This window comes from Torulaspora globosa, chromosome 6, assembly GCF_014133895.1.
Source record: "Torulaspora globosa chromosome 6, complete sequence".
Taxonomy (NCBI): domain Eukaryota; kingdom Fungi; phylum Ascomycota; class Saccharomycetes; order Saccharomycetales; family Saccharomycetaceae; genus Torulaspora; species Torulaspora globosa.
In genome coordinates this window covers 285760-299311 of record NC_050732.1, presented here as the reverse complement: position 1 = coordinate 299311, position 13552 = coordinate 285760, and the positions used below count along the sequence as shown (strand labels likewise).

At 46.8% G+C, this 13552-nt stretch overlaps 7 protein-coding genes and 2 non-coding genes across 9 annotated transcripts; 6 read left to right on the top strand and 3 right to left on the bottom strand.

Moving 5' to 3' along the window:
- Window positions 1-455: 455 nt before the first annotated feature.
- Window positions 456-2450, top strand: GSH1 (glutamate--cysteine ligase; the record flags this gene model as incomplete). The annotated part of the gene is made up of 1 exon (XM_037284602.1): window positions 456-2450. One exon carries the CDS (start codon window positions 456-458, stop codon window positions 2448-2450), a length of 1995 nt encoding a protein of 664 aa, XP_037140498.1.
- Window positions 2451-2607: 157 nt separating this feature from the next.
- On the bottom strand, window positions 2608-2680 carry HG536_0Ftrna8R. Its single transcript has one exon. It is a non-coding gene; the product is annotated as a tRNA-Arg (tRNA).
- Window positions 2681-4150: 1470 nt separating this feature from the next.
- HG536_0Ftrna8D lies at window positions 4151-4222 on the top strand. Its single transcript has one exon. It is a non-coding gene; the product is annotated as a tRNA-Asp (tRNA).
- A 123-nt stretch (window positions 4223-4345) lies between these two features.
- On the top strand, window positions 4346-5506 carry KAE1 (tRNA N6-adenosine threonylcarbamoyltransferase; the record flags this gene model as incomplete). The annotated part of the gene is made up of 1 exon (XM_037284601.1): window positions 4346-5506. One exon carries the CDS (start codon window positions 4346-4348, stop codon window positions 5504-5506), a length of 1161 nt encoding a protein of 386 aa, XP_037140497.1.
- Window positions 5507-5640: 134 nt separating this feature from the next.
- Window positions 5641-6498, top strand: SPC34 (Spc34p; the record flags this gene model as incomplete). The annotated part of the gene is made up of 1 exon (XM_037284600.1): window positions 5641-6498. One exon carries the CDS (start codon window positions 5641-5643, stop codon window positions 6496-6498), a length of 858 nt encoding a protein of 285 aa, XP_037140496.1.
- Window positions 6499-6717: 219 nt separating this feature from the next.
- On the top strand, window positions 6718-8847 carry HG536_0F01460 (uncharacterized protein; the record flags this gene model as incomplete). The annotated part of the gene is made up of 1 exon (XM_037284599.1): window positions 6718-8847. The coding sequence occupies one exon, from the start codon at window positions 6718-6720 to the stop codon at window positions 8845-8847; it is 2130 nt and encodes a 709-aa protein (XP_037140495.1).
- A 303-nt stretch (window positions 8848-9150) lies between these two features.
- On the top strand, window positions 9151-10806 carry CCT7 (chaperonin-containing T-complex subunit CCT7; the record flags this gene model as incomplete). The annotated part of the gene is made up of 1 exon (XM_037284598.1): window positions 9151-10806. The coding sequence occupies one exon, from the start codon at window positions 9151-9153 to the stop codon at window positions 10804-10806; it is 1656 nt and encodes a 551-aa protein (XP_037140494.1).
- Window positions 10807-10881: 75 nt separating this feature from the next.
- On the bottom strand, window positions 10882-11490 carry DID2 (Did2p; the record flags this gene model as incomplete). The annotated part of the gene is made up of 1 exon (XM_037284597.1): window positions 10882-11490. The coding sequence occupies one exon, from the start codon at window positions 11488-11490 to the stop codon at window positions 10882-10884; it is 609 nt and encodes a 202-aa protein (XP_037140493.1).
- A 161-nt stretch (window positions 11491-11651) lies between these two features.
- On the bottom strand, window positions 11652-13007 carry GZF3 (Gzf3p; the record flags this gene model as incomplete). The annotated part of the gene is made up of 1 exon (XM_037284596.1): window positions 11652-13007. One exon carries the CDS (start codon window positions 13005-13007, stop codon window positions 11652-11654), a length of 1356 nt encoding a protein of 451 aa, XP_037140492.1.
- Between the last annotated feature and the right edge of the window lie 545 nt (window positions 13008-13552).

The following is a 13552-nucleotide window of genomic DNA, read 5'->3' as shown; positions in this document are numbered from 1 at the left end:
TGCAGGCGACCTAATTGCGGCTGCAAAAAGCACGGGCCCCGACCGGCCGGAAGAGAACCGTCTTGTCGATGGCGCCCATGAACAGCGACAAGACAAGACAGCGCCAGCGGGAAACAGACTCGTAACGGTTCAGTCTGTTAAACAGTGTTATAAATACGTCCCGAGGACCCCAGCAGGGCTCTCGAGAGGTTGCCAGGCTTGCTAGTTTGCAACTTTTAGATTCACTGCTTAGTAATGAACATCACATGACACGCCACAATTGCTGGAGCCATCGCACGGCAAGGTGTTGCAGAGGGTTTCGCCTATGAAAGTAACGATGGTGAAGGCTTATATAACGGCAGGATGTAAGGCGAGGTGTGTTGAGATCGAGCTGAGACGTAATTGGATCAATTGAATTGTTTGCGGCGATTGAAGTTGGTTTGGGACCGAGATCTTCCGGATTGTGAAATTTCAAAATGGGTCTGCTGTCGCTGGGGACGCCTTTGGAGTATTTGGAGTCGAGAAAACACAACGAGGACGTTAGAGATGATGGGATTGAGCAGTTGCTGTATGTGTTTAAGGCGGCGTCCAGAAGAGATGGAGATCCGTTGTACTGGGGGGATGAGGTTGAGTACATGATGATCGAGTTTGACGACTTTGGCAAGAACGCCACGCTGGACGTTAGGCATGATGAAGTGCTCACAGCGCTTAACACGGACGATTATGCGCTCTGTGTAGCTCACAATGTGCATTTTCACCCGGAGTACGGCAGATTTATGCTTGAAGCGACGCCGAACGCTCCGTTCAAGGGCTATCCCGGCAAGTATGTGGAGTTTAATATGCGGCAGAGGCGCGTTGTCGCCGGCATGGCGTACGACCGACTTGCAAAGGGCGAGTCTGGACGGTTTGGTATTCTGACCCTGGCGACGTTTCCTCGGATGGGGTGTCCGGACTCGATTAACGTTGCGAGTCCGTGGGACCACAAGAATATGGCGTCCTGCTCGCTGTTTCTGCCTGACGAAGTGATCAACAGGCATATAAGATTCCCTACTCTGACCAAGAACATCAGAACACGGCGCGGCGAAAAAGTGTGTATCCACGTTCCGATGTACAAGGACGAGAAGACTCCGGACGCGGACGATACTGTTTATAGGCGGGATTGGTTCCCGCGAGAGGACGCAGAGTCCGAGCTGGCTGCGAGACCGGGCTATATCTACATGGACTCGATGGGTTTCGGAATGGGCTGTAGTTGTTTGCAGACAACCTTCCAGGCGCCTAATCTTGATAAAGCGCGTTACCTGTACGATTCGTTGGCAAATTTCGCCCCCGTGCTGATGGCAGCCTCGGCAGCATCTCCCATCTTCAAAGGATGGTTGGCTGATCAGGATGTGCGTTGGAGCGTTATCTCGGACGCTGTAGACGACCGTACTCCTAGGGAGCGCGGCGTCGAGCCCTTGCTGCCAAAATGCAATAAAGGCGGGTTTGGAGCCATAGCACCAGAGTTACATGATAAGGTGCAGCGTATTCCTAAGTCAAGATATAGCACAGTTGATCTGTTTTTGGGCGGTAATAAGTTTTTCAAGCGTAGTTATAACGATACCGATGTACCTGTGAATGAAAAGGTTTTAAGCAGATTGCAGGAAAACCATATTGCTCCGCTGGACTACGACTTGGCGAGACATTTCGCGCACTTGTACATTAGAGACCCGTTGGTCATCTTCCAGGAAAGCATTCAGCAGGACAACCAAAACTCGACAAACCATTTTGAAAACATTCAAAGCACTAATTGGCAAACTTTGCGTTTGAAACCACCAACTCAAGAATCCGTCCCTGAAAACAAAGATAAACTTGGGTGGAGAGTCGAGTTCAGACCGTTGGAGATCCAATTGACTGACTTTGAAAATGCCGCTTACTCGCTGTTCACTTTCCTCCTAGCTGATTTCTTTTTAACCTTTACAGAAGAGATCAACGCTTACATGCCGATGTCCCAAATATGGGTGAATATGGACAGAGCCCACAAAAGAGATTCTTTAATTAATACCAAGTTCTTTTGGAAGGACTCATTTGAATCTGACGGTAGCAAAACTTCAGAGCTAACCATCGATGATATATTTCATAGCGAGTCCAATGGAATCTTCCCAAGATTTATCAATCCTATATTGATCCACAGGGGGTTTATCCATAAAAGTTGGGAGGAATTGAAGATGTCGGCTGATCATTTGCGGCTCTACTATTACTTGAAGCTAATTTCTGATAGAGCTAGTGGTAAGCTGCCAAGCACGGCCAAATTTCTTCGCGATTTTGTTCTGAATCACCCCTCTTACGAACGGGATTCAAGAGTGAACAAGACAGTCAACTATGACATGCTTCAAATGTGCAGTCATATCAGTAACCTGGATGATTCACGTGGGGAGCTAGCTCAATTTCTAGGAAATGAGATAGCCATGTATCTTGTTAATAGCAGACTTTAGTGTTGAAAATTGATAGAGAAGTATCCTCCATTTTAGTAAACTAATATAAGGAAAAGAAGGCATTGCCATGAGAGAAAGCTGGCGCTCTCTATTACGTTAGTGAGCAAAGACAGCTCCCAAGCCCTTGCATTTTAGGCAATGGCCAAAAAAAATTAATCTTCCCCGCCAGGACTCGAACCTGGAATCTTCTGGTTCGTAGCCAGACGCCGTGACCATTGGGCCACGAGGAACAAGATTTGTTGATTTTTCTTCTAACAGGGTGATATTACCAGATTAAGCGTGAAAACACCGCTGACCCTATAGCTCGCAAGTATAGGGACATATTCAGAGTATACCGATTCAGAGCGAAGGTTGCTTACTTATAGACCATTGATTAAGTCGAAGTCAAGGGTTGACCAGTGCTTTGGGCGAACAACAACACAATTTCAGAACGCCAATTGACAAAAAGCAGTTACTTTCAGGTTTGGGCCAACTTGCAGCTGATCAACTGACCAGAAGTCATAGTCGTTTAATCTGTCTCCCGATCAATACTCTGAGGCTACCAAATGAGTGTTTGCAAATCAGCAGATCAAACGATAGTCAACATACCTATGATTTCGGCATCTTTGTAGATAGCGATGGGGCATTTATCAGCATTTCACATTCTTGTTGAAGCGGTTGATTTGTCCAACAGCCAGCTGCGAATCTACCCCTGTTACAGCTACGATAAACTACACTGGGTGTCATTACATAAACTTAAATCAAATGTTGAACAGGCTCCGCATTTTAATTTAAGGTTTAGTTCTTCATCTGACCCACAAGCTCGCTTACGAAACGCAAGAATCCAAGGAGCCTTGACTAACTGCTGATGTAATGCAACAAGACAAGAAGCATAGTCGGTTTGAAGCACGCAGAAGCGATTATAAGTGGAAAATCCACTTATAATGAGTACTCCAAAATTGTCTCTTCATGCGTAGGATTCAACACTCGATAAGTGATACTGTATGCTATGCATTCAGGGTCCTTCTCTGGAATTTAGTAACTCTTACTAGCTCCCGACTGGGTCATTTTTATATGTCTCACTTGCCGTCCCGTTGATTCGCTAACAGTTGTTTAATGCCATATACTGCCACGTATATTGGCAAGCGACGTAAGGCTTAGATTGCTGTTTATTGGTCAGCCTGTGCACAATATGTGATGACATCTTGTCTTATATAAAAAGCCTGTCTTCAAGGAATCATGTTGTAATACATGGCAGTATTAGCAGAATAACTTAATAGATCAGATTCGATACTTTGAAGTAGATTTAACAAGAGTTATCAAGGCAGGAAAACCAAAACAGAGCGGCATAAAGAGTCCATAGTTAAAGTAAATACAGTGATGAGTACCAGAAGTCGCTAATAGGTGTAAAAGTCATGTATTACTACTCCGCTTCTGCACTGAGTTCTGCACTGAGGCCAGCGTCACTACCTGCTGCCGCTCCAGGCTCTTCTTAATGACCCTGTTGCTGTGAGTTACAATGAAACATATAAAAGCGACGCAGTTGAGAGCTATTAGAGAGCCACCCAGGTCCAGGAAAGGACAAGGGGATTCGATAGGATACAAGTATAGTTTATTAGTAATAAATATTGAACGAACTATCACAAACTCTAATTACAGGATCAACGATATCAACCCACGAATAATACCGTAATTTATTTTCACAACCTCAACAAATAACATCCGCGATAGTTTAATGGTTAGAATGGGCGCTTGTCGCGTGCCAGATCGGGGTTCAATTCCCCGTCGCGGAGTTTTTTTTCCAACTCAAATGCAATCGATGTAGTACTGTTGATGAATAGGTTCAAGGTATTGTGAGATAGTAAGTAATTTGAATGCTCAGATGATTACAGGAGGAGTCTCCAGTTTAAGGTATCATGGTCAATCTTAACACTGTGCAGCCCAGAAATGGCAGAAACTGCTATATAGCACTAGGTCTAGAGGGCTCAGCAAACAAGCTGGGCGTCGGGATTCTGAAGCATCCGGTCCTACCACAGCATGAACAAGGTGATTTCTCCTATGATTGTAAGGCAGAGATCCTGGCCAATATCAGAGACACGTACATTACTCCACCAGGTGAGGGCTTTCTGCCTCGAGATACTGCCAGGCATCACAAGAACTGGTGTGTGAGGCTAATCAAAAGAGCTTTGCAGGAAGCTGGGATCACGAACCCAACGCTAGATCTCGATGTTATATGTTTCACAAAAGGTCCAGGAATGGGAGCGCCCCTTCATTCGGTTGTCATTGCAGCCAGGACTTGCTCACTTCTATGGGACGTGCCGCTAGTTGGTGTGAACCACTGCGTTGGACACATCGAGATGGGTAGGGAAATAACCAAGGCCGTCAACCCTGTAGTTCTGTATGTGAGCGGTGGGAACACGCAGGTGATTGCATACTCAGAACAACGATACAGAATATTTGGGGAGACGCTGGACATTGCCATAGGAAACTGTCTCGATCGATTCGCGAGGACCATGAAGATCCCAAACGATCCATCCCCGGGATACAACATTGAGCAGCTGGCCAAGAATTGCAAACGCAAAGATCAGCTCGTGGAATTGCCCTACACAGTCAAGGGAATGGACCTGTCGATGAGCGGAATACTGGTGTACATCGATTCTCTGGCCAAAGATCTGTTCAAGGGAAATAAAAAGAACAAGATATTGTTCGATTCAAAGACAGGCGAGCAAAAAGTTACGGTCGAAGACCTCTGCTATTCACTACAGGAGAGTCTATTCGCCATGTTGGTAGAGATAACCGAAAGGGCAATGGCACATGTGAACTCCAACCAAGTCCTAGTGGTCGGTGGGGTCGGTTGCAACGTCAGACTGCAGGAAATGATGCGACAGATGTGCGAAGACCGGGCAAACGGTCAGGTTCACGCAACTGACGAGCGATTTTGTATCGATAATGGTGTGATGATCGCGCAAGCTGGCCTGCTACAATTTAGGATGGGCGATGTCCTGACAGATTTGAAACAGACCATTGTCACCCAAAAGTTTAGAACCGACGAAGTATATGTAGACTGGCGTGAATAGATTAACATCTCAAGTTAGTATTATCGCTTCCTCCAAGCCCGAGCTGAAGAAAACGCTGCACACCGAACCACTGTCAACAAAGAATAAACAGAGATAAGTTCACCATACTAAGTGGCATCGGTAGAAGCCAAGCCATGTCCCTATCGTTTGATCTTTGCATTGAAGAAATCACCCGATCGATAGACTCGTTATCTACCTTATATTTCAAGCCACCAGGGATATTTCACAATGCTGTAGTGCATCATGACGAGAGCGAAGGCTACAGTTCTATTATAACCAAGCTAATACGGGATTGCAATCCAAAAGAGGAGCTCTCTCTTTTCAAAATGGATACCCAAAAACGAGTTCACACCAGGAAGGATGGAAGGAGCGGTATTTTGGATTTCCTGATCGAACGAGACACTCATCTTAAAAGAGCTCGACGCCTGGGGCTACCTGACCAGAAACCAATCATCTATGTACCGAAGGAGTTCTATCTGAAACAACATGACGAAGTCCTGGCAAAAAAGCGGAAAACTGTGAAAGGCTTCAGCTTTGAAGTTGATTCTGCGGCAGATGCCGACAAATACAACCCAAATATCTACGGTCTGCTCTTCTCGAAGTTCGATGACCCCAATGTGATCAGCCTCATTCGTGCTTTGCAAAATGGAAGCGTTACGGTGGATGCCAGGGAAGAAAGTAGCCGAAGAAAGACAATGTTTGTAGAGGATTTCCCTACAGAGGCAATGCTACAAGTGCTTTTCGAGATTTCAAACCAGTGGCCATTGGCTGAGTACAAGCAGGCGTACTCTCGTTGCTTGAATGACTATAAAGACATCAGCACAGAGATTGAAACACTGAAAGATGAGATACGAACGCAAGAAGATCAGCTACAAGCGCTTGCCAAGAATATTCCATCCTCTTCCCATGTGGTGACTCGATTGATCGAAAAAGAGAAGAAAGACATTGAAGCCCTGGAGCTGCAACTTAAAGAGGCCCCAGAACAATCTTGATGAAGATGACCGGCCGAAGCAGCCAATCTAGATAGTTAGCATTGAAATAGCAATCAAACCTACTTGCATCTTTTGGTATGAATTTTTATTCATCACCTTTTGATAGGATGAACGCCCTAAATACCGAATTAGAAAGACTTGAACCAGAGACCAGGTAGAGAATAAGACGAGAGACGTGGTGCTGAGACGCAATAATTGGGCATCTGTGATACAATTAAGATGTCCAGTAATGAGCAATTGTCGCAGCTCGGGAGAGCACTGTCGACAACAGCAGCTGCACTCTTCGGATCTCAAAATATGGAAGATACTATTCTGTCATACAGCAGTCCGTATAAGAGAGCTTTACATCAAGCTATGACAAATATTGGATCCGATGGAGCAGCTATATCTCTGGGTTGGAAGGGGAAGAATGGTCCCGGAACCTTCCAGAGTCTGTATTCATCGCAGGACGGTAAGAGCTTCTTCAGGAATAAAATTACTGACTCGAAGACCAGTTTTAAAGTGCTGAGCTATCTCAGTGACGACTTATTGCATGATATCCCTGGCGATGAGGCGGAGACGAAGGCTGACCCTCATAGCAGGCTACTACTGAAGGAGAACGGGGAAGCGAAGGGCAAGAAAAAGAGTACAACTCAGGATCCCTCATTGTTCCAAGGTTTTGAAGCATCTTTACCTATCATTAATGAGGCGCTCAAGCATCAGAGCAGCTCATCGGGGAGCGAAATCAAGACAATACGAGGTCCCGAATTGAACGATACAGAGTTTAACGACAACAACGGAATTGGCGAACAGTTCATTCTTCCGGATGGTTTAAAGCCAGAAAGAATCACCGAGTCGTACTCCAGAAGATATCTCAAGGCTGTTTCCAGTCAAGTTACTGATAGTTTGGACCTTTTGGAGATCCAGAAGAAAGTCGCAGCAAGTGAAATCAGAGAAATCGACGGTAAATTGGAGCGATTGAGAAAAATCCGAGAGTCAGTTTTCAAAAGGATTGCCAGGATTGAGCAAAATGAGCTCTTCCTTGAGAATAATCTAGATCTGGTGAGGGACAGATTGTCGTTCCTGGAGGAATATGGTCTGGAGATGGAAAATGGGACAGAAAATGATGACAAGGGTGAAATTTCCCCTGAGGTATCAGAACAGACTGATTTCAAAGATTCCGACATGGGAAATGCCAGAAGCGAAGAAGACATCAGTGATAAAAGTATCGTAGTCGAGGAAAGCAGCAATACTTCCGCCTTGATGAGCCGGTCAATCTACATGAAGCTCAAGACGAAAGACGAGAGCCCAGTAAAAAAGTTGCGTAATTTCTATCATGACAACAATAAGAAGCGCAGAAAGACGTTTCCAACTCTTCAGCAGTACTATTCCAGGGGATCCAAGATAAATGCTTTCAAAGGTGCACATAATGAATCAATTACATGCCTGGATTTTGATGTACCATTTGGCACGCTCTGCACTGCCGGACATCTGGACCATTCCATCAAGATATGGGACTTGTCTCAAAAGAAGCAGATTGGACAGATGTCTGGACACAAGGCTAGCATCAGTTGCATGCAAATGGACAATCGCTACAGCATGTTGATCACAGGTGGTCGAGATGCCGTCTTAAAGATGTGGGATTTAAATTTAGGTGCGCAACTTTATCAAGAACAGAGTGATGTCATTCCAAGCACCGAAAGCGCTTGCGTATACACTTTTGATTCGCATGTCGATGAGATCACGGCCCTCTCGTTCGACTCTGCCTACCTGGTGAGTGGCTCACAGGATAGAACCGTTCGCCAATGGGATCTGAGCAGCGGAAAATGTCTGCAGACAATCGACCTAAGTTTTGCTGGTCGCCTAAGCCAAAATAACTCAGCCTCGAGCTCCTCAATGCTAACGCCAACGGATATCTCCCCCATAATCGGTGCCCTCCAATGCTTCGATGCCGCCCTGGCCACCGGTACAAAAGACGGCATGGTGAGACTCTGGGATCTAAGGTCAGGCAAAGTCATTCGCACTCTTGAGGGACATACGGATGCGATTACAGCCCTCAAATTCGACTCAAGAAACCTCATTACCGGTTCCCTAGATCGTAGCGTCAGGATTTGGGATTTACGAACAGGTACACTTGCCGATGCCTTCGCCTACGAGTCGCCGGTTCTCTCGCTAGATTTTGATTCCCAGAGCATAGTCGTCGCGAACCGCGAAGCGACGGTTCAGGTCGTTGACAGAAATGATGACAAACACTGGCAATGCGGTGCCCAAGATTCAAGTGATTCATCTACCGCGCAGTTTGTGCGATACAAGGACGGTTACATGGTTGAAGGCCGCAGCAACGGCGACGTTGCTGCTTGGGCTCTATGAAAACCGGTTTTTTTCAGAGATTTCTCAATGTGGTGCTCTTTGAAGCCCCAGCGTCATTAAGTACATATTCCACTTGTAATTAGACTTCATTTGGCAATACAAAACTCAGCATTTATATATCTTGAGCATCTTTAACTTAGTTGTTAGTCTTCGTACGTAGTAATATGGACTTCAGTGGCGGAAGGCCCTGTCGAAAATTTCAACCAGGCATCGTTGAGATGAAGGTATGTTTAGACTACGAAATTGCTGCTTAGAAGAATCACTTTCAGATCCGTAAGAGGTCGCTAGCTTCCACAATTGGTCATGAATTTTGGTAATCAAACGCCGACAATTGTTGTTTTGAAAGAAGGCACAGATGCCTCTCAAGGTAAAGGGCAGATCATATCTAATATCAATGCTTGTGTGGCAGTACAGGAAGCTCTAAAGCCAACTTTGGGACCTCTAGGTTCAGATATTCTAATTGTTAACTCAAATAAGAAAACTACAATCTCGAATGACGGTGCCACAATTTTAAAGCTGTTAGATGTTGTTCATCCAGCTGCCAGGACTTTGGTAGATATCTCCAGAGCACAAGATGCAGAGGTAGGAGATGGCACAACCAGTGTCACTATTCTTGCGGGGGAATTGATGAAAGAAGCAAAGCCCTTTTTAGAGGAAGGAATCTCATCTCACGTTATTATGAAAGGTTATAGAAGGGCGGTCGAGTTAGCCACTGCGAAGATCCAAGAGATTTGTGTTGATATTTCTAACAACGACAGTGATAGCAGGAAGCTCTTGGAGCGTTGTGCCAAAACCGCCATGACATCCAAGCTGATTTACAAGAATGCGGATTTCTTTGTTAAGATGTGCGTGGACGCCGTGCTGTCTTTGGACAAAGATGATCTCGATGACAAGCTCATTGGTATGAAGAAGATTCCCGGAGGATCGATGGAAGAATCATTGTTCATTAATGGTGTGGCATTCAAGAAGACCTTCTCGTACGCCGGATTTGAACAACAACCAAAGAAGTTCAAGAATCCCAAGATTCTCAGCTTGAACGTAGAGTTGGAGCTGAAGGCTGAGAAGGATAACGCAGAAGTCCGCGTGGAGAATGTCGAGGACTATCAAGCCATCGTCGACGCTGAATGGCAATTAATCATGGAGAAGTTGAAGCAAATCGAAAGCACTGGTGCAAATATTGTGCTATCCAAGCTGCCAATTGGTGACTTGGCTACTCAATTCTTTGCAGATAGAAACATCTTCTGTGCAGGTAGAGTGGCTAGCGACGATCTCGATCGCGCTATATTGGCTGTTGGTGGTGCAATACAATCAAGCACAACTGACATCAAAGGGGAGCACTTGGGAACATGCGAAGTCTTCGAAGAAATTCAAATCGGTTCCGAACGTTACAACCTGTTCCAGGGGTGTCCAAAGGCGAAGACTTGTACTTTGCTATTGAGAGGTGGTGCTGAACAGGTTATCGCAGAAGTGGAGAGATCTTTGCACGATGCTATTATGATCGTCAAGAGAGCGCTACAAAACAAGCTGATTGTCGCAGGCGGTGGTGCCGTTGAAATGGAGGTCTCAAGATATTTGCGCAACTACTCTAAGACAATCGCTGGTAAACAGCAACTAGTCATCAACGCTTTCGCCAAAGCACTTGAGGTCATACCCAGACAGCTTTGTGAAAACGCAGGCTTTGACGCCATAGAGCTACTGAATAAGCTAAGAATGGCGCATAGCAAAGGCGAAAAGTGGTACGGTGTCGATTTCGAGACTGAAAGCGTCGGTGATAACTTTGCTAAATTTGTATGGGAGCCGGCATTGGTGAAGATAAACGCCCTGAATAGTGCAACTGAAGCAGCTAACCTTATCCTTTCAGTAGATGAGACCATTACAAACAAGGGAAGCCAACCGGCAAATGCCGGTATGGCACCGCCTCCCGGTGCCGGCAGAGGAAGAGGTCTGCCCATGCAATGATTTTCGATTCGCATTTTGTAATTATACATATACAGAAAACGTAAGCACATTTACCCACGTTGAAACGCCAAGTTGTCAGCCACGCAACGCACGTAATCTTTGTGCCAGTTTGTCTTCTTTTTCTTCGTTTATCTCGGGTTGCTCAAGGTCAGGTAGCTCATCGAGTCTCGCACTTTGTTTCAATTCCAGCCCATTTTCGTCGGCCACTTTGCTCATCAATTCATCCACCTTATCCGCGTCGACTATGACAGCATCTGAGCTTATTCCCATGTCCTCATAGACGTTAACGCTTGCATCTAAGTCCTCAAACTGTTGCTCAAATTTATCCATTATCATTGTAATTTGTTGCAAGTTCATGCTTTGCAAAGCCTTATCCATACCTCGACACACAGACGCCATGGATCCCGACACCTGTCTCATTGTGACCGCAGTTTGCACCCGAGAAGCGACTGAATCGATTCTTGAAGCCAATTTCAGCAACTGCAGCCTTTCATTCTTCTTCCTTATCGCATTTGAAGCATATATCCTAGCAATCTCTTCGCTTTCGTTCAAGGCTTTTTTCAGTTTATTAGATTCTTGCTTCTCTTCCTTGGAGGCTTTTTGAGCCTGTTTCTGCAACTGCTTCGAAGTAAATTTCAATTGAAATAGAGTATTTTCCAGACCAGCTGATGGGTTACGTGACATTGCTCAATATCCTCATCTATCTTCCCGGATTATGCTAGTCTTGATGTTGAACAGTGTCATCTCTCCTTTTAACGGCGACGATAGACGTCGAAGTCGTGAAGTATGCTCAAGTTCTCTATACCGTTGTTATGAAAGATATCTATGATGATGCTGGCCCCCAGTCAGCGTTTCAGACTCTCAATCTCCAGCTCCAATTCTCTACATTTTTCGTCCAGATCAAAGATGTGTCTCTTGTACAGATCGGTAACCAATTCGAGCTCGTTAATTCTCGTTTTTAACCTTATAACCTCTTCTTCATTCTTGTAGAGGATTGAAAGCGGACTTTGTCCAGTGTGGACTGATCGAGCTGATTCGTTGACGGAGCTCAATGGCAGTGGTGTTGCCACGGACACAGGCAAAGCAGAAGCTGTCTGTACCATGGGCACTGATGTTCCGAGACTTTGTGGTGGTGATGTATATCGTTGAGACATTGAACCAGCTCGTACTAGCGAAGTTGAGCTGCAGCTTTGCGACACCGGTGCCGCAGGTTGTGTAGTAGGAGCATGGACGACAGGTACGATTTCGCTCGTGCCCGGCTTCACTGGCTCGTTCAGCGGATTCACATGGAGCGGGACCTGGTTTGCGACCTGATGACCCTGAGCGAAGATGCTTGGCGAAGAGACCGCCGACCTGTCACTGAGCGTTTCCAGTATGCCTGGCGCGGGTTTCGAGCCACTTCTTACGTTTTCCAGCAAAGCCGACAGATGCGGCAGTTGTGTGGCAGACTGCGACGGCGACGGCATCTGGTGTGACGCTTCCTGCTTTAGTTTGGGTTTTATTCTTGGCTTCGACGCGTCGCCAGACATCAGCGTTTCTAGAGTATTGGCCGCGGAGCACACATCCCGCGTCTCCGGATCTTCAGCAACCTTGCTCTTCTTGCCTTTCGCCTCGCTGCCCGTCCCCGGCTGCTGCTTTCTCTTCCTATCATCGCTGGACGATCGCCTGTGCTGTGGCTCAGCCAGCGAACCGCTGCCCTCGCTAGCATGATTATGCTGGTGATGCGCACCTTTGCGATTCCGCGACTTGATAACATCCGTCTTCAGACTGATTGGTCTTGGTCTGCCATGCAGCTTGAGAAACAACCCGCACGCATTGCAGAGCACCGCTCCCTTCTCGTCTCGCCTCCACAGCGGCGTGGTCGACGTCAGACAGTTCTTACAAACGGGACTGTGGCTGTGATGTGGCTGATTATGACTATGCTGAGTTCCATGACCAACTTTGCTCTTACCATCGCCATCACCGGCCTGCTTCGCCCCATTACCCACTCCCGGCGAAGAAGACGACGACGACGACACGGACGCTTCCTGTCCGGTCGGACTCTCGCCCGCCGAACACCCCGGAGAGCACGAAGAGGACAGCGCCAAGCTCCCCTTGCCTCCAGCACCCTGGAAAGGATAGTAAAAACCCTGTACGCCGCTACCACCGGCACGCCCATCGGCCCTGTCACTCGCAGCGGCAGCTGCCGTAGTCCCACTCATCTCGCTGCCGGAAAAAAAAAATTCGTGCTTCAACTAGCCAATCTGCAACCAATTGACCTCTCGGACACCCCAGAAACCGTTCACTTATATCGTTTCTGCCTGTTCTTTCCTCGAGAAGACCACTGAGATCGAAAATTTTTCAATTTTCCCTCTGTGCCTGCGCTCAGCGCTGAGGGAAAGCCAAGAAATAATTAGCACAACAGATATCGATGCCATCAAGGACAGCCAGGCGAATGAGATCGTGCTCTTATCAAGCTCAGCAACATATATCTTGCTATTGTAGACGGATTGGATTTCCTCAACAGCGCGCCGACCCAGCACGTTGCTGCACGTAGATGGTGGTCGCCTGCCGTGGAGACGCGGAACCATTGCCAGACCGCACCAGATCAGTTATCTTATCTCGCGGTAGGGGCACTGATAAGAGTCGACAAGCACAAAGGATGCGGCGGTGGAGCCGATGGGGCTGCTGTCAACAGCCAGGAGACGGTCGTGAGAAGTGCGGGCGTGAGAATCTTGCAGGACGGTTACCCGACCATGGGGGCGGG